This window comes from Amblyomma maculatum, chromosome 8 (genome assembly GCF_055883805.1).
Source record: "Amblyomma maculatum isolate TAMU_Amacu chromosome 8, ASM5588380v1, whole genome shotgun sequence".
NCBI classification, from domain to species: domain Eukaryota; kingdom Metazoa; phylum Arthropoda; class Arachnida; order Ixodida; family Ixodidae; genus Amblyomma; species Amblyomma maculatum.
Window position 1 is genome coordinate 109,715,723 of NC_139351.1, and position 18,877 is coordinate 109,734,599.

The 18,877-nt window shown below is 48.2% G+C and overlaps 1 protein-coding gene and 1 pseudogene across 3 annotated transcripts in view; one reads left to right on the forward strand and one right to left on the reverse strand.

Annotated features, from left to right (window-relative positions):
• The window catches only part of LOC146182166 (protein phosphatase inhibitor 2-like), an 82,685-nt gene that overhangs the window by 12,199 nt on the left and 51,609 nt on the right, over window positions 1–18,877 (reverse strand). For 2 of the 3 annotated variants that reach the window (XM_084577187.1, XM_084577186.1), the window contains exons 2-3: window positions 994–1,173; window positions 742–821 (exon numbers count right to left, since the gene is read on the reverse strand). In XM_084577187.1, the coding sequence (XP_084433313.1) occupies window positions 742–821; window positions 994–1,173 (260 nt within the window). The remainder of the gene's footprint in view (window positions 1–741; window positions 822–993; window positions 1,174–18,877) is intronic. The other variant, XM_084577189.1, reaches the window with a different exon arrangement.
• On the forward strand, window positions 10,925–11,786 carry LOC146182167 (uncharacterized; annotated as a pseudogene).

An 18,877-nucleotide genomic window follows, 5' to 3' on the forward strand; every position in this document is an offset into this window, starting at 1 on the left:
CTGCAGTCTGTACGTTGCAGCCAGGGAAACGAGAAGTGCCTCTGTATATTTAAAATAAACCTACAGAATGTAGGAGGGGTATTCATGAGAATGAAAACATTCGTAGTCCGAATTTCCTAGCCTAAATGGAAAACGTGCTTTCTGATGTATATCAGTTGTTATTTGTCGACAGGAAAATAAGCAAATGAAATGCATAAAATGAGCTTTTTGATGCAAAAGTTGATTTTAACTGTTTTTAGTGGTTTTGGTAGCTTCCTGTCGCAAATTTTCTATTTTTGAGTCCGATGTTTTCAGCAGCCAAGTGACTGCTGAAAACATCAATCTTTGCAGGCATGGCGGATTGATTCACTATTGGTCACTATAGAACGCAGGAATAGGCATCACCGACTTGATAGTAGGTATGCTGCTAGAAACCACGACTATGGGTTACGCTCGGATTTGAAGCGACTTAAAAGGTTTGGTTTGGTTTGGTTTCTGGGGTTTAACGTCCCAAAGCGACTCAGGCTATGAGAGACGCCGTAGTGGAGGACTCCGGAAATTTCGCCCACCTGGGGTCTTTAACGTGCACTGACATCGCACAGCACACGGGCGCCTTGCTTTTCGCCTCCATCGAAAAGCAGCCACCGAGGCCGGGATTCGGTCCCGCATCCTTGGGAACAGTAGTCGAGCGCCGTAACCACTGCGCCACCCCGGCGGGGCTCAGAACAAGCGGCGTCTGCTTAGTGGCAAAGATGATCACACCTTTTTCCACCGGCGTAAGGCCCTCGTCTTCCCTTTTTATCTTGATGGCCTTCGGCACTTCCAGGCGGGCGGCTTCTATTCTGCACAGGGAGACATCAATTAGGTTCCTTAGCATAACTACGATCACATAATACGTGCGTGTGTACGACTGGTTCGGTCATAGAGCGGATCTATCAAAGTCTGAAAGCCAACATTGGCTTTGCTAGGTATAAGTTCTACAAGAAAGCGCTAGCCTGTACAAAGACGTATTACCTTTCTGCCAGGACTTGAGCGCTGACTGGTCCCTGGTCGTGCGACATGTCGTAGCTGTAAGGCGTCTTGGGCTCCTCTACTTTCATCAGGCCATAGTCCTTGTCGATAGGATGAAAGGTAGCCTTAATGTTCTCCTCGTTCCATTTTAGACCTCCTCCCTCAGGCGGTGGCGACGTAGCCCTGAAAGTTATGACCAAGACACCATGAATATCATCATCATTACGGAGCAGATGCATGAAAATTCAGGTGAAATGTGATTAGTTGCGCTTATGCGTTCTCCAAAGTATAATACTTTTCAGGGCGAAGCTCTTCATAACCATCATCAGCAGCAGCAGCCTGACTATACCCACTGCAGAGCGAAGGCTTCTCCCATATTTTTCCAATTAACCCCTAATTAATGGACTTTTCTTACCACTGTTTCTTCCTTCAGATTTAGACCAATTCGGGACCTTACCACCCTGTCGTCACTGCATCGCACTTTCCCGATTACCTCTACATCCTGCATGATGGCGGGCTTTGAACACAGTATGAAGTAAGTTTCATTTTTAGTCTCCCCGTTAGGACTTTTCATGTCAATTTCCGGTTCTTCCGTTTGCAGAAGAATGTATTCATGATTCTTAAGTTATTGCGCTCTGCAAACTCAACTAGTAACTCCCCCCTGCTATTCCTAGAACCAATGCCATAGTTACCCACTGCCTGGTCTCCTGCCTGCTTTTTCCCTAGCTTTGCATTGAAGTCGCCCATTAGCACTGTGTACTGCGTCTTTACTTTCCGCATTGCCGATTCTACATCTGCTTTCAACTGCCTGGTCATCATGACTACATGTAGGAGCGTAGGCCTGTACAGCCTTCATTTTATATCGTTTATTAAACCTAATTAAGCCTGCCACCCTCTCATTAATGCTATAGAATTCATCGATATTACTAGCTATATACTTATTGACAAAGAAACCTAATCCTAATTCTCGCCTCTCCGGTAAATTTCGATAGCACGGTACATGCTCATCCTTCAGTACAGTATATGCCTCATTCGGCCTCCTAACTTCACTAAGACCTATGACATCCCGTTTAATACCCTCCCAGGCAGCACAAATGAAAGGCCCAATATTGGGAAAGAGATGGCAAAGTATTGGCAAATCAGGCCCTACAATGGACCCATGTTGCCTCTAGCTTCCCAATATAGGCAATGCCACTCGCTAGCACTTCCAATGATGGCCCTGTTTGGCCTATGTTCTGCCCATATGGGCATTGCCACCGCGTTACACTTCCAATGATGGCCCTGTTTGCCCCCTGTTCCATCCATATGGGCATTGCCACTGCGTTACACTTCCAATGATGGCAGTTTGCCCTCTGTTCCACGCATATGGGCATTGCCACTGCGTTACACTTCCAATGATGACCCTGTTTGTCCTCTGTTCTACCCACATGGGCATTGACACTGCGTTACAGTTCTAATAATGGCCCTGTTTGTCCTCTCTTCTACCCATATGGGCATTGCCACTGCGTTACACTTTCAACGATGGCCCTGATTGTCCCTCTTACTCTGCCCATATTGTCAGTGCCACAACAAAAAACTGACCACAATGGCTCTTGTCTGCTGCTTCCCCTATATTACCTGTACAATGTTTTAATATGGAGCTGTGTACGGCCTGTCACTGATTCCTTAATGTTCTCTTCTGTAATGCGCAATAATTGTGTTATATATGCAGTTTAACATATGCAGTTTTAGGGGAAAACAACATATATGAGATGTAGTTCTTTGGCAGTCACAACTTTTGAATTGGCGCATAATAACGAAAACGAAGAAAACCAGCCGGAGTAAAAACTGAGCTGTAAAATACTTATTTGTAAAGCTCTTGCTAATCAGGTAGTTAACGACTGCTGCGAGCACAGCTTAGATAAGCTCCTATTTTTTGACTTCGATGGGCTAGGTACAGCATTTCCGAAATGGCGCTAGCCCGATGTCCAGGAATTAAAGCGCGCTTATTTGATAAGGATTGAATGGCATTCATAAAGTGTTTTCTGCGGTTTGATAATACAAGCATCTGGAAATCAGCCCGAACGCGGTCTAACATAATTCCTCTAAAATCACTGCTAAACTAGCTTCGCTAGCTAGGGTTCTAGCGTTAAACGTTGCCAGGGTCCGGTTCCAAAGGCGGCCTGTCCAGTGGAACCAGGAATTCTTAGCACCCCCTGCTGCGTCACAGGCCTGACCGCCGTGGTTTGCAGTTGCTCCGCAGCAGCTGGTGACTGAGGGCCGGGGTTTTATAGGACTAATCATGGGAGGTTGCGGCCAATTACTGCACCAGGGTGGCCAACTGTTCTGGTGAGGGAGTGCATTACCGGAGGTGTTCACCGGCATCAGGTCGCACTCTACACCTGTTTGTGCAATTCCATCGACATGCGGATTTTCTTTTTTATCCAGTGGAGAATTGCGCGGCACCGGGATTCGAACCCCGGTCCTCTTGCATGCGAGGCGGATGGTCTACCGCTACGCCACCGCTGCACTGCGAAGCTCTTACTGTCCCCCACAAGGGAAAATCCGCCTGTCCTTGTTGGCATTGTCAACAAACGACGGTAACCATAAAGATGGCGTTGGCGTATGACCAGGGGAAAGAAAGCGCGGCCCACTTCAGTCCCGGTAGTGTACTACACTATAGCCCCGGCTAATTCGACGAACCTAACCACACATGGATGCCGATGTGTAGGCGCGAGAAGGAAAGTCTCTCCTCCTCTTCCTCTCTATCTCTTTCCGTCTCTTCAGTCTATCTCCTTCGAATTTTTGACTGCTGAGCCACCGCTACCACCGCCACACAGCGACCGTTTCATAACGCGTCGGCGTCGTTTGAATGGTTGTGTTTCGTGGGCTCCGTTAGCGTGTTTCCGGTGGTGTTCCCTTCAGAACTCTGACTTTGCGGCTCCGGTCGTTTTTTCGCGTTGTTGCTTCACGTGATCATAATGTCTACAAGTCAGTGCAACCACATCTACGACCTGTTTGGTTTTGTGCACGTGACCTTCGAAATCTAGCCCTATCGGGTGTCGCCGACGCTGTTTCGTTTCGCTTCCACGGCTTACGCCGACCGTCTGGCGCCATGAATCCTTTGTGTGTCGGCTCATTACAGTCACGGTGGTGATTACCCTTTTCTGTGACCATCGTGCAAGTGTGCGGTGGTGATGGTGGTTTACTTTTATTAACGCTAAATATATTAGTTTGTAATTATTATTTGATTACTTTTATTATCACATTTATTATAAACCTTTATTAATTAGCGTTCGGGAGCCGTAAAGTGGTCCCGCTACATGGTCGGCGTCTCAAGCCCCGCAATACCGCATGACGAGGCCCCGTCTCGTGCCCGTTTCACCAGAGCCTGTCGAGACTAGCGAAGAGCAGTTGATGAGGGCAGTCTCCCATGTCTCCCGGGAAAGTGTATGGGAAGGGGAGAGGTGAGGATGGCGAGTATATGCCCATACCATATTGGGTATCAAAGGTCTGCCCACAGTGCGGGTCTCACCCATATGTGTTTGGATCTTAGTGTTTTATGCTTGTAGGACAAAGCAGAGTACAACTTTGAAGGCGCCCTAAAGTTCGCTCTTCCGTGCTACTTAACCCTTTTGCAAGAGCCGGGGAAGGCGGTGGTTGTCGCTGTGATATTTCATGATTTCCCTTGTCTCCGAGTCAGAAGAGCTGTGGTGAGGAGCCCAGTGAGCGGTCTCATTACCTCGTAAGCCCTGGTGGCCAGGAGCCCAAATGTTTTTCTTGGGCGTTGGAGCTGTGGCAGACCGCCTTAGAATTCGATGGTGGGGATCGCTTGCCAGCAAGGAGGTTGCAAAAACTACTACTTGCTTACTACCCCCACGTTTGACAACGAAGGTGAACGCTGGCCCACTCCTTTTAAAATGGTGGTGGTGAAAAATTTATTCATGGCTACCTACAGGAAAAAAAAGTGGGGACTGGTCTTAAGGACCGAACATTAGACACGCGGAGGAGGTCGCCATAGCACTTGGGGCTGCAGAACCAGACTCCCGCATTAGCATCACCGACTCCCGGGGAGCCTGTCGGAATCTAGACCAAGGACGCATCTCTCGACGCTCCGCCAAAATATTACGTATATGCGAGTACTGGGACCGGACAAAGGTACGTGTTGTCATCTGGAACCAAGCACATGGGAGTTTAGAGAGAAACGAGGCTGCAGACGCCTCATCCCACGCACTCAACCACCGGCAATCGCCTTGATACTCGCCGCCTGAGGTATCAGAACCTAACCCGGATATCACTGATAAAGTCATTGTACAATTATATCAAACCCAGCATATATCCGCTTTCACCACCTGTGAAAGGGCTAACCAGAAGAGAATATTGGCTTCGCTTATGCACCACCATGTACTGTGCCCGGCAGTGCTGCAATTATTTAATCTGGCTCATAATGGAGAGGGCCCACATATGTAAGTACCGGTTCTAGGACGTGTACCACATGGCATGCCTTTAAAATCCCCGGTGCCACCGGGTACTCACCGGTTTTCATTGGGTACATGATTCCCCAGGCCCAGTGCTCGGCTCTTATGGGGTGAAATGCCTGAGAAAAGGAGCCCTGGGCCAAAAATGCTTGTTAAAAAAATAAAGAACGGCCACATTATGGGCTTCTGCTGCACGAGGCAGAATTATGGTTGTTTGATGGTGGAATGAATCAATGACCCAGATCTCAGCTGCCGAGCCGAGAGTATGATCAGCCACCCTGCTTCCGCTGACGCTAGTATCTCACGCGCTTGTCTACTCACCACTGACACGGACATAATCCAGCACTACCGACTCCAAAGATGCACATATCCTCCCGCACACCGCGATCTAACAAGACGCGAGGCCGTCTAATGGCGCAAACTACAAAACTGGCAGCTTTCCACACTCCATCTTATACAGCAGGATCTTTCCGGAACAGATAGCCCCCGTATGTAAACACTGCTCAACTCCGGCCACTCCCTACTGAAAAAACTGTAAGGGGCAATAACCTCACATTTTCTCACACAATCTCACTCAATTCACATAAGAAATCACGTGCAAGTCGCATATAATTGCATAAGTTCTCATAGTTTCTTGTACATTATCATAAAATATGTACGATATTTTATGATAATGATGTGCACCGTATGAGACTATGCGATTAAATGAGATTTTGTGAGGTTATTGCCCCGTAGAACTTTTGGTTTTTCAGTAGGGCTCTCATACACATGGCGTGGACTTGTATGTACACACTACAACACAGGCAACTCAAACACCCCAGAGATGTGGGAGTCTCTCCTGCGTACTTCCGAGCCAGCAGACCAACGATGGCTTATCCAGCGCGCGGTGGAGGCCGCGACATCCCAAGGGATCCCCGCCGACCTCCTCTAAGCCAGCGCAACTGGTCATTTTACTGGTATCCTGTTTTTGGGCGCAATAAGAGTTCACCACCACCCCCATCACTATAATCTAACTCTGCTACCTCTCACAAATACATTGTACAATTATATTGTCACGTGTTAGTGACAATCCTGAAACCAGCAAACGAAGAGACTGGCGTTGGAGTGAATGAACTATTTATTGGGCTGACTTGCGCCCACAAAAGAACTGAGCAACTCGGCCGCGACGATAGCAGGGACCGAATCCACGAAAGAGTTCGCTTTGGAACGCGTTCGCTTCCTCTCTCGCCGCCTCGCTCCATTGGTCGCGTGTCGCCACCGCTGGCGGTGACGCCGTTTCACGAAGGCGGGACCACGGATTTTGTTGACGTCACGAGACATGTCAATCAAATGAAAGCGAACGCGTTCGGTCGCTGTGTATGGAACTCGGTAAGTGGCGTTCGCTTCAGCGCGAGAATCATGCCGTACGTACGTGCCCCCCGTAGCCCCGCTGCTGTTCGCAGTGCTCAGCGAATGTGATCGGTGGCATCGGCGGTCGCGCGCACATGACGATCCTTTCGAGATGCCTGACGATGCCTTCCGAAGGCACTTCAGACTGTCGAAGGGGCTTATACGCCGGCTATGCGAAGAGCTAAAACCCCACCTTAGCCCAACGAGGAAAAGCGCGCTTAAAACAGAGCGGAAAGTACTCTGCGCGCTGCGGTTCTTTGCTACCGGAGGCTTCCAGGCGGCAGTCGGCAGCGAGGCAACTATACGGCTCCCGCAGTCGTCTGTGAGCCGAACGATTTTGGCCGTCGCTCAGGCAATCGTGCGTGTCGGCACAGAGAAAAACTGGGTGTCGTTTCCTTCGACTCCCGAGGAGAAGGCCCGCGCCAAGGCAGAGCAACCGAGATGGGACCGCCCAGCAAAGCCGATTGGCTGTTCTCTGTCCCCAGCGTTCATCCCACCCTTCTCCCCCCGATGCCTACGTCAAATTGACGTCACGGTAAAGCGAACGCGTCGGTTTTCAACGAATGCCCGTTTCACTCGTCAACGCTCAGTTTAAAGGCGGCGAATAAACATCTAGATAAAACCGCTAACGGTGCGTAGCGTAACTTGGAACATTATAGAAACACACTAGAGAGGCTGGAATCTTCGAGATACACCTCGGCGCGTCCTGTGCGACAAAGAAAACGATAAAGCTGCATCTCGCAAAAAATAGCATCAACAAACGAAGCGTACAGAATTGATTTGTGCGCTACAGTCGCTCTGATAAGGCCGCATGCCAGCGGCTGTAACAAATACAGATCTGAATGGTACGCGGCATTATTCCCCCTTTAAAAAGCATCGCCTCGATGTTCCAAAAATGAACAGAGAAATGTAAACAAACATAAGAAAGCCTAACGTTATGGTTCCTCTAACGCGCTTAATACGGCTTCAGACGTACATGTACGACTTCAAGACGCGTGCGTCGACGTTGGGATGCCGTCGCACCGCCGGGGATGACTTCATAGTCCAGCTGTCCGACGCGGCGAATGATTTTGTATGACCAAGAGTATCGACGTAACAAATATTCACTTAGTCCGCGACGGCGAATCGGCGTCCATACCCAGACTTCGTCTCCCGGCTTGTACTCTGCATCGCGTCGTCGCAAGTTGTGTCGTCGGGCGTCGGTGCGTTGAGCTTCCTCTGCGGCTTGCGTCAGCTCTGCAGTAAATGCTGTTCCCTACCCGTTATGGGCACTTCTGGGGTGCCGTGTCGCTAGAGAATTTCTTATACAAAAACCTAGCAACTTCTGCCGCGGTACCATTAGGCAGGGCTTCCGCTTCGGCGTATCAGATAAAGTAGCCAATGGCCACACTGATCTAGTTATTACTTTGGAGGCCGATGAAATCCATCCAAATTTGCTGAAACTGCCTATTCGGGGTGGTATGGGGTTCAATAGCCCGGTAGGTCTTATCGAGGCCGTCTTGCGTCACTGACACTTACGGCACGTTTTCACTTAATGGGCAACGTCAGCAGGCAACCGCAGCCAGTAGTACATCCGGATTCGCTGCAATGTGCGCGCAAACCTGGGATGTCCTGCTGTCGGCTCGTCGTGTAGCGCCTGAAGAATTCCCTGATGGCAGTTTTTAGGTACAAAAAGATGCTGCGCGGTCCTGCTGGGAGCGAAGTTCTTCACTAGGACGTCATTGCTTAACGCGAACGACGACGAATGACGGCTGAACAAAGCAGATGTGGAAGCGGTCTTGCCTTCAAGGTAATCGGCTAGGTCTTTCAACTCAGGGTCTGAGCGCTGCTGTTGTGTGAAACTGCTGGAGCTTACCGGTCCCACGAAGGCGTCGTCGTTGTCTGCTTTCGAGGGTGCGTCGAGGGGTGCTCGGGATAAGCAGTCAGCGTTGGAATGCTTACGGCCAGACTTGCAGACAACAGTGATATCGAATTACTGGACGCAGGCTTCATCGAGCAAGGCGGCGGGAGAGATCTTTAAAATTGGCCAGCCAGCAGAGCGCGTGGTGATCGCTCACAGCCTTGAATGGTGGGCCGCATAAGTACGGACGGAATTTTGAAGCTGCCCATGTGATCGCGAGCCACTCTTGGCCATCGAGTAATCCGCTTCGGCTTTCGATAGCGAACGGCTGGCGTACGCGGTAACTCTTTCCCGTCCTACAATGCTCTGGCCGAGAACTGCGCCTAAACTCACACTACTTTTGTCGGTGTGAATTTCAGTCGGCGTTTTCATCAAAGTGGCCTAGGACAGGAGGGGAGTTAGGCGGCGCTTGTACTATTGTACATTGTACAATAATATCAAATCGAACATAGCCGCTTTTATCCCCCTGCGAAAGGGCTAACCAAAAGAGAGCAGCGCTGTCTTCGCTTATGCGTACACCACCACGGTAATATGCCCCACAGTTCTGCCATATTTTATCCTGGTTATAAAGGGGAGTGCCCGCATTGTAAGTGGCCCTTCTCGGACGTGTACCACATGGCGTGGGTACGCCCTTCAAACCACGCCTAACTCCATTTCCCCTAACCCACCTGGAAGAGCTGGGAAGCTGCTCTGCTCCGCTGTTATACCTTAGAGAGCCCAATAGCTCTCATGTCTAGGGCCCCAGCTGCCGCTTGTCCCAGACTAGATGCCCCTACTAGCATTTGTATGGTTCCCAGGCGCCACAGAAGAGCAATGTTTCGTTGTGGACGGCACTATATGTGTCATACGACTCGGATCGACACAATAATCGAATCTGACACTCAGAACAGTCGATGTGTCGTGAGAGACAGTGGATGAAGCACAGCGAGGCGATGCGCACTCAGTGACCTTTCACCCGTGATGTATTTTGTGCATGCTGCGCTTTCACGAACATCGCGCCATTTTTAGGTCAAAGATTAAGCTCACATACAAACTTTCAATAAAAAATAAACATCTTTGCTTATGCGCACACCACCACGGTAGTATGTCCGGCAGTTCTGCAATATTTTATCCTGGTTATAAAGGGGAGTGCCCGCATTGTAAGTGGCCCTTCTCGGACGTGTACCACATGGCGTGGGTACGCCCTTCAAACCACGCCTAACTCCATTTCCCCTAACCCACCTGGAAGAGCTGGGAAGCTGCTCTGCTCCGCTGTTATACCTTAGAGAGCCCAATAGCTCTCATGTCTAGGGCCCCAGCTGCCGCGTGTCCCAGACTAGATGCCCCTACTAGCATTTGTATGGTTCCCAGGCGCCACAGAAGAGCAATGTTTCGTTGTGGACGGCACTATATGTGTCATACGACTCGGATCGACACAATAATCGAATCTGACACTCAGAACAGTCGATGTGTCGTGAGAGACAGTGGATCGAGCACAGCGTGGCAATGCGCACTCAGTGACCTTTCACCCGTGATGCCCGTGACCGTTCGTGCATGCTGCGCTTTCACGAACATCGCGCCATTTTTAGGTCAAAGATTAAGAGATTAAGCTCACATGCAAACTTTCAATAAAAAATAAGCAAAAGTTCAATCGTGTATTTGCGTACTTTTTTACCGCTGCGATGATCACTGTGCACCAGGTCGCACGCAGTGCGCGCGTATGCGCGAGAGCTTTGGCAAGTTCCCTTTAATTCACTTTTCCACCTAATTTGCCGCTGTTGCAGCGAGCAGGTCGCGCTGGGCGTCGAGTGTTTGGTTGGTGTGTGCTTCCGGTGGCGCACTTTTTCGCCTACTTCTTTACTGCTGCTACGAACTGGTCGCCGTGGACGTGACACTGCGACCGTCTCGCAGCAGCAATGGAAGCGGAAAAAGTTGAAAAGGTCCCTAGAAAAGTCTTCGACTTTTCTAGGGACCGTGGTACAGCTGCACCCGCGATTCGCGTCTTTTCTCGATCTAGCTAGATCTAGCCAGATAAACTTTTTGTTGGCAAAAGTTTATCAGGCAAAGTTTAAGCAAGCCGTAGTCAAAGCCAGGTCCAGAACGTTCGCCCTGTCAGCCCTGTTCACGCCAACGTTGGCTGACGCAGCGTGCTTATGTTTGTTTTTTGCTTTTTTTGGTGAAGTGTTGCTGCTTTACTGCGCCAACCGCAATGCCTAAAAGGAAGTGCACGTTCAGCGGAGAACTAGGTAAAGAGTTTCCGTTCTTGAAGAAAACGAAGTCGGAGCATGATGTCCGCTGCGAAAAGGGCAGACTTTTCGATCGCCCACAGTGACGTTCTGACATTTTAAAACATATAAGCACCAAAAAGCACAAGCGGAATATGTCAGCTGCTGCGTCTTCCAGCACCCTAACGAAGTTTTTCAGACAAGAACGTGCTGGTTATAGGGAGCTGAAGCGCTGAAGCTCGCTGCTTCCGAAGGCATGTTTGCGTATCATACGATCGCCCACAACCAAAGCTTTCGTTCAATGAATTACACATCAAAATTTCTTCAAAAGCTTTTCGACGAGAGGCTTGCCTGCGCACGCACGAAAACGGAAGCGATTGCCTTGAACGTACTTGCTTCTTCTGCTGTAGAAGAGTTGAAGGCTGAGCTCCACGATGCAAAATTCAATCTCCGTCGAACCATAAGGATTTGAAAATATTTCCAATAATGGTCCGCTACTTCACCTCTACTGCTGGTGTGCAAACGAAGCTAATGGAGATCGACACCTTGCCAGGTGGGACCTCGACCATGGTGAGCCAGTACATTCTAAAAGCACTGGAAGACAACAAGATCACATCAAAGCTGGTTGCTTTCAGCGCTGACAATACAAACTGCAACTTCGGCGGTGCCGCGCAGAATGGGAAAAACAATGTGTTCTCAAGAATGCGAGATTCTTTACCGCAAAAGATCATTGGGATTGGCTGTGCAGCACATATTGTGCACAATACCATCCAGACTGCTGCCGATTGTCTGCCGCTTGACATTGAAGCCGTGACCGACAAACTCTATACATACTTTTATATTTACACAGTGCGGGCGGAGTCATTCAGAGTTTTGTGACTTCGCGTCTGTTGAGTACCAGCGGCTTCTGGGCTACAGCAAAACAAGGAGGTTGGCGTTAATGCCAGCTGTTGAAAGAGAGCTCAAGCTTTTCCCGGCTTTAAAGTCGTTCTTTTTATCGGCAGAAAAATGCCCCTCTTTGATTAGGAAATTTTTTGAAAATCCTTGTGGAGAGCTCTGGCTATTGTTTCTACATAGCCAAACGGCCATGCTTCAAGCAACTGAGTTACAAATTGAAGGTGACCCGAGGACTGCTATCGAAGTCCACAAAGCTATGAAAAAACTGCAGACCAAAGTTGAAGACAGGCTTCAGCAGACATTTTTGCCATTAAGTGTACTTTCTAGAATAACAACACTTGAGGAATCTGGAGAAGTTTCAAGAGGATCGGTAGTAGAAGGGGTAAAAAGGTTCTATCAGACCTGTGCGTCATACCTCGAGCAATGATGCACACAATTTGATGAGGTTAGCTGTTTCTCATGGGCCTCTGGAGTCAGCACCACTTTGGGATGATGTGCAGAGCAGTCAGCAGCTCATAACTTCAGAGTTTAACGACGTCCACCTTGACGAGAATTGTTTATTCGACGAAGCGTGCAACATTTCACGTTACATCACACCTGAAAAACTGGGTGAATGGAAGAGGCAGAAGAAACTAGTTGGGGAACGTTGGGTGGAGGTGCTTCAGCGCTTCGAGACGAACGATGTGCCTTGCGAGAACATGAGGGCAATTGTTGAGTACTGCACGTACTTGCCCGGTACAAATGCACCAGTGGAGAGAGTGTTTTCTATGCTGAACAAGTTGTGGTCTGCAGAGAAGAGGCAGCTTCAAGTGACAACACTTAAAGCAATGTTGCTACTTAAAGTGAATGTGCACATGACGTGTGAAAAACCACGCACATATCTGCAAAAATGAAGAGCTGCTGAGGAAGATTTATTCAAGCCAGAAGTATTAGATGTGCCGGCTAGGCAAAGCTGAATGAAGAAAACCGCTTCGTGGTATATATATATATAAATAAAAAAAGAGCACGTCTAAACCAGATGCCTTGCATTTCATACCCCCCCTGTCGTGCTCCCATGTCCCGCTTTGGGGTCTGAGGAATATGGTCACTTTATGAAAAACTGGCAGCGGCTTAGCTTGGCTAGCCAGGAAACACGTAGCGAGAGCTACTTTCCTCTGGTTCGCGCAGCCTATCGTTGAGCTTATATTGATTAGAAATGACAAGACATTGGTCGTCACACATATTTTTTTTTTTTATATCATACACAGAAAGACGGCCCGGCCCGGTGGTCAGTATAGAAAAACGTGGCCGTTTCGATTGAATGTATGCAGAATTTTGAATGTATAGATTCGCTTTGATATATGAGATCAATGGCAGTCCCCAACAGTGTGGTTGGGACGTTGGGATTTGATTGATCTTCCGAAGGCTCCATCTGAGCTGCTATGTGCCGCTTGTTACGCTCTGCATCCTGGCCCGCTCGCGAGACGTTCTTCTCTCTGTTTAGACGTCTCTGCTGTTCCTCTTGGCCTTTCAGTATTCATTCTTTCTCTGCTGAATGGCCAATTGCCAGGCGACAACTACTGGATTCGAAGAATTGAGCTTCTGTTGATACCGCCGCTGAGCCCGACTTTCCTCCATGCCAAACGACTGCCGAGACCGCCGTGTTTCGCCTCTGTTCATACACGCAGTTGTGCACAGCTAGCACGTGGCATCCGCGTATGGTTAAGCGCGACTTCGACGGTAGTGTTGGAGAGCGACTCCCGCAGCGCCAGTACGCCAACTGCCATTCTCTGGTTGCCGCGCATGCGCATAACCGAATAGCGCCGACCAGCGCGGCCTCCGCACCCGGAAGCGAAGCGCTGTTGCGCTGTCACGCCCCTAGCTACAGAAGTCACGCCTCTCGCTACAGAAGTGAACAACTCTCTCTCGCGCTCAATACTCAAGAATGCCAAACGTGTCCGCAAAAAGTGGAATCAAAATGTAACGCCTGGTATTACGTCATCAGATGGTTAAATTAGTAGTCTGAATGTGTACGACACGTGGTACATAATGGTATGGCATGCCATTGTCATGTGTCATTCCAATTTGTCATGAGTCATGATCTAGGAGTCATGACTACAGACATGGCTAATGTTTTGTGTTGAGTTATACTGAAGTCATGATTTGTAGGTCAGAAAAAGTACTGATACTATATGGGTCGCAAATGGCACGTTACTATGAGAGTATTACGTAAAGCGACAGTCAATTTGCATGAAAATGTCACGTGGCTATGAGAGTATCACGTGACAGTCAAGTTCGCATGAGAATGCCACGTGGCTACGAGAACGCCCCGCGACAGGAGCGACCCCATTCCACCATTCCCACACTTGCAGGAGCACTACAACGAACGTGCGCCAAGGAATGCCACACGACAGGAGCGACTGTGTACCTTCCAATCCCACATTTGCAGGTGCACTGCAACGAACGCGCGCAAAGAAAAGGGAATATCACTGTTCCTCTTCTGCCAGCGGTTCACATCTCCGTAAAATTTATTTAGCAACTCCCGCTTCTAGATTAAGACTTCCTCTAACCATTCCAGTTCTCATCTCCTTCGGGGCAAGCGTCACGGGATGTGCCTTGAAACCAGTGTGCAATTCTGTTCATGATTACATAACTTCATAAGGAAGATTACTATGCCAGGTGAGATTTCATAGCTTTTTCTTTTCCTTTTTATTTTTTCCAAATTCTAGTTAAACACCTATAATTATGTAAATACTCTACTCTCTGACTTATTTAGTATCTCTAATGTACCCTGGCCAATCCCCTCCGTGGGTATGTGCAATTTTGACTAAGGACATAATCATCATCATCACTGTGGGGCACGAGCCATGGTGTTGCCAGTAAAAGCTACAAGGGGCGCGGGATCTACCGTATGCAGCAGCAACGCTCAGACTTTCGCATTTCTCTAACGCAGTCTCTGCAGTGCTCTCAAAGTTATGCAGGTCTTTTGCATTTTGTTACAGACCTAAAACAGTGTGCGCTCATGGTGTCACCACAAAGCGAAAACTCAGCTAGTACGCGAAAGGAAAAGGACAGCCGCATGAGCTAGCAACGCGCTCAGTTGATTATGACCCCCTAGCGTAAGGTACAGATGAACAAGCCAGTACCACAGTCGGCAACAGGCATCCCCTACGGTTCTGACGGCGATAGAGTGGAAGCTTTTGTAAATATTGCACATTCCCACGTACAGATAGATCAAGTTTTTCTTCGTCAGCATGCCCCTGTACTCACAAGCCCCAATATTGTTCCTGGTCGGCGGAAAACGTCATGGAGGGATTTTACTCACGGACGTGAGCCCGCAGCCTCGTGGATTCGAAGGATGCCCCTGGTGCTAGCGGTAGACGTGGTCTTCTTGGGCAGCGCGGCTGAGGTCTTACCAGGCGGATGGTCCTTGGACGAGCCCGCCGTACCTCCAGCGCCACCTTTGGCAGGATTTGGCATGCCGCTTAGCCAAGTAGCCCATGCACAGTTAATGATCCACGAGAATTTTGCCTCAGCCTTGTCCTATGTTGTTTCACTCTCCATGGGCACAGCGGTCGAGGGCTTGCCAGGAGGGAGGTCCTTGGATGAGTCCGCCGTGCCGCCGCCGGCCCCTTTGGCAGAATTTGGCGTGCTCCGATCGTCGGCTGGGCGGCCACCAGTACATCGTCTTCCTCTTGCGTTTGCACGTGGACCAGATTAGTCAACGCAGCAGTTGGATTGGATTGGATTAGTTCTGAGGCTTCCCTTTTTTTTACCAGGTGGACCAGAAAGGTCCTAGTCAAGTCAATTCCCTACTGTGACGGAGTCTGTCCCGCCATGGCGCAACGCCACCAGAACTATTTATCTAGTATGCCTTATCCAGTTCTCAAGGCGTCGTTTGGTTGCCTCCACAGCCACAGCCCTCTCATCCCGCTGTGTCACATCACTGTCCACCGCAGCGTCTCCTTGCGGCTGTCCAGACGTGAACCCCAGCACCTGCGGCAAAGTTGACCCGCTAGGCTGACATGGTATAAGCACTTAGCAAGTGACGATTATGATGCCCTCAGTCGTAATGACACGTACCAACGGCTGGACGTTGAGCAGGAGTACATGGATGCAATTGGTCTACGAGGGACACCAGATGCCGAAGCTGCGAACTAGTTTCGACCATTTGGTTCAGCAGCCGCGCAGTTCTATTAAATAAAGCTGCAGTATGCCTGGGAATCGTTTATTCATGAATATCCTCCGACAAGAAGTTGTTCAATGTGTCTTGTTTCTTGAAGCTGAGTTGTCGGCAGTGAAGGTAGCAATTTCAGCGTTCCTCAATCATGTCTTCTCTCCTCACTTCTCGCACGCTGAGACGCACAACCAGGGGTGTTGACAGGGCATTTCTCAGGTGGCGCAGCTCCTTAACACACCGCGCAAGCTGGCCGCGGCCTCGGTAAATGCGTGACGTCGCAGAATACCTGATCAATAATTAGACATCGTTAATGCTATAGCATATATCTTATAATGTATATGGTATATTATATCGATTTGTTTCGCTTTATGGATTGGATATGTAGTTGTGTGTGAATCCTGTGCATTCGTTGATTTGCTGTTTGTGTCACGTGCCCAAAACCTATAGATATGTGTATTAGTTGAAAAGTTAGGGCGACACTCAAGCTCCGCCGTTAAAGGTATGAGTGATAGAGTCACACACACAGGGACGATGCCTTTCAGTTTTTTAACCTTCTTTTCTGAATATTTTTCTGTCATAGCCTACCACGCGAACACGTCAACGGTCAGCTTGGAAGCCGCCGCTTAAAACTTGATGCGTCCTAGAGAACGTTCAGTGGAACACGCTGTTTGCATTCGATGCAACGCCAGGGAACTCCATCATAAGGGTGTGACGCATATGGCATTTAACACACACACATACACGTTTCATTTTCTAATAACGGAGTAATTACCCATTGATATCCACCCAAACGGAGCCAAGTGAATGAGTAATTACTCCCTTATTACAAATCTACGCCACCTTCGATGATTCCCCTAAATACTAGATCAATGTTTCGTTTATAATTAAACTAATTGGTCAATGACATTCTAAAGTCTCTTAATTAGCATCATGCATTGGCTTTCAGTCTGAGCATTTCGACCCCTTCAACCCTTTTTCTAACTTTCATCTTTAATTACACTTCAATAATTGATCAATTACACTGAATTTTCTCAATGAGCATTATCAAGAATTGCTTTTTAATTGTGAGCATTTTGACACCTTTGAAGCCCCCTTTATATTTTTGATTTGTCCCTTTGAGAATTATTTGAATGATGTGATCAATTACACATTGAATTTTTGATTAGCATGATCAAGTATTGACTTCATTCTGAAAATTTTGCCATCTTTGAACCCTCTTTTCATAATTTTTTCATTCCTTTAATTCATCAAATAATTTACAATAATTTTGTTGACTCTTCATCATCTATCGCACATTAATCACTACAACCAAATTATCATTAAACGACCTTTTATAACCCCATATTATTTCCGACAAGCAGTGCCGATACTACTGCTACGACGCCGACGATGCATCTCTGGTCGCTGCAACACTGGCCTACCAGGATGCGTGGGACAGGCCTAAATGTAATCAGATGACACCGGTCGTTTTCCCATTCATCATCCTATAATTTTCGGGTAGAATGCGACAGTAATTATTTTTCAGTAATGATGATTTTTAAGCTTCGTCAGCTTAAATCTTCTGGCCAGGTCGCTGCCTTAGCTAGCTGCTACTACGTAGTATGCTGCAATGTGCCAAGTTTTCCCGAATTCTTGTTTCTTGGTCCACGGTGTCGCTTGACAAGCCCCTACTCGGGAACCCGCAACTCCCAAGTTCGCGAGTCGACTGTTTTCACATTAAGGGTTACGAACTGTTCCGACGTTGAGTTCACATACCGCGTGAAGAGGTAGGGGTTAACCCGAACTTCAACTCTAAGATAGGCTGCTCTGCCATTTTGTGCTGCTGCTTCGAGATGACGCTCCGCTGTTGGAAAAGCCGAGCAGTCATATTGTATGTTTCAGGTCGGAGAGGCGGCTTCGCTATATTGGATATGTTAGGAAGCTATCTTGATAGCAATGCTGGCCGGAAAGACGAGGTTACATGATTTCTATCGTGAATTTTTGATCGAATTAATAAGGCGACAACCTAAGTAGGCAACGTTAGCAACAAACGTGCCCACAAAAAAAAAAAAAAAAAAACAAAAAAAAACTTGTGGTGGTTTAAGTATTGCTTAAACATGTGATATGGGCGAGAGGAGTGAGAGTAGTCACGGTAATCCCCGAAACACAGCCTTCCGAATCCGCGATTTTTTCATATTTGTTCTTTAAGTTAGGTTTTAGGGAAAAGAAGGCACATTATACTTTTGGGTGGACACCACGGAATGGTGCACCCCTACACCTAATCGGGTCAATGTTACGTTTTCATATTGTCAAGTTGTGGTGACAGTGCCGTTGGCGACAAATGAGAAGGCTTGGAATTCACTGGAACAAACTCTTTATTGGGCTTACTTGCGGCCCAAAATAACTAAGCAATCGGTGGTGGAGATAGCAACAAGCGCGCTCGGCCGTCGTCGACTGACGAATGCCCGTCGCACCCGTCAATGCTCAATTTAAAGGCGGCGAAGAAACATCTTTGATAAAGCCACAAACTGTGACTAGCATAATCTGGAACATTGTAGAAACACGCGATAGTGGCTAGAATCTTCGAGATACATCTCGGCACATCTTGCGCGACAAAGATGATAAAGATGCGTCTAGCGACAAAGAGCATGAAAAAGAATACAGAATCGATTTGTGCGCTGGAATCACAGTGATAAGGCCGCATGCCGGCGGCTGTCGAAAAAGAACGAAAAAAAGTTTGAATGGTTAGCGGAATTATTCCTTCCTTACAAAAACATCGCCTCGATATTTGGAAATAAAAAGACATGAGTTAACATAAACATTAGGAATTAAAGATGAAGAGCATTTAGCGCGCGTAATGTGGCTTAAGGCATACAACATGCACAATTTCTGGGTGTGCGCG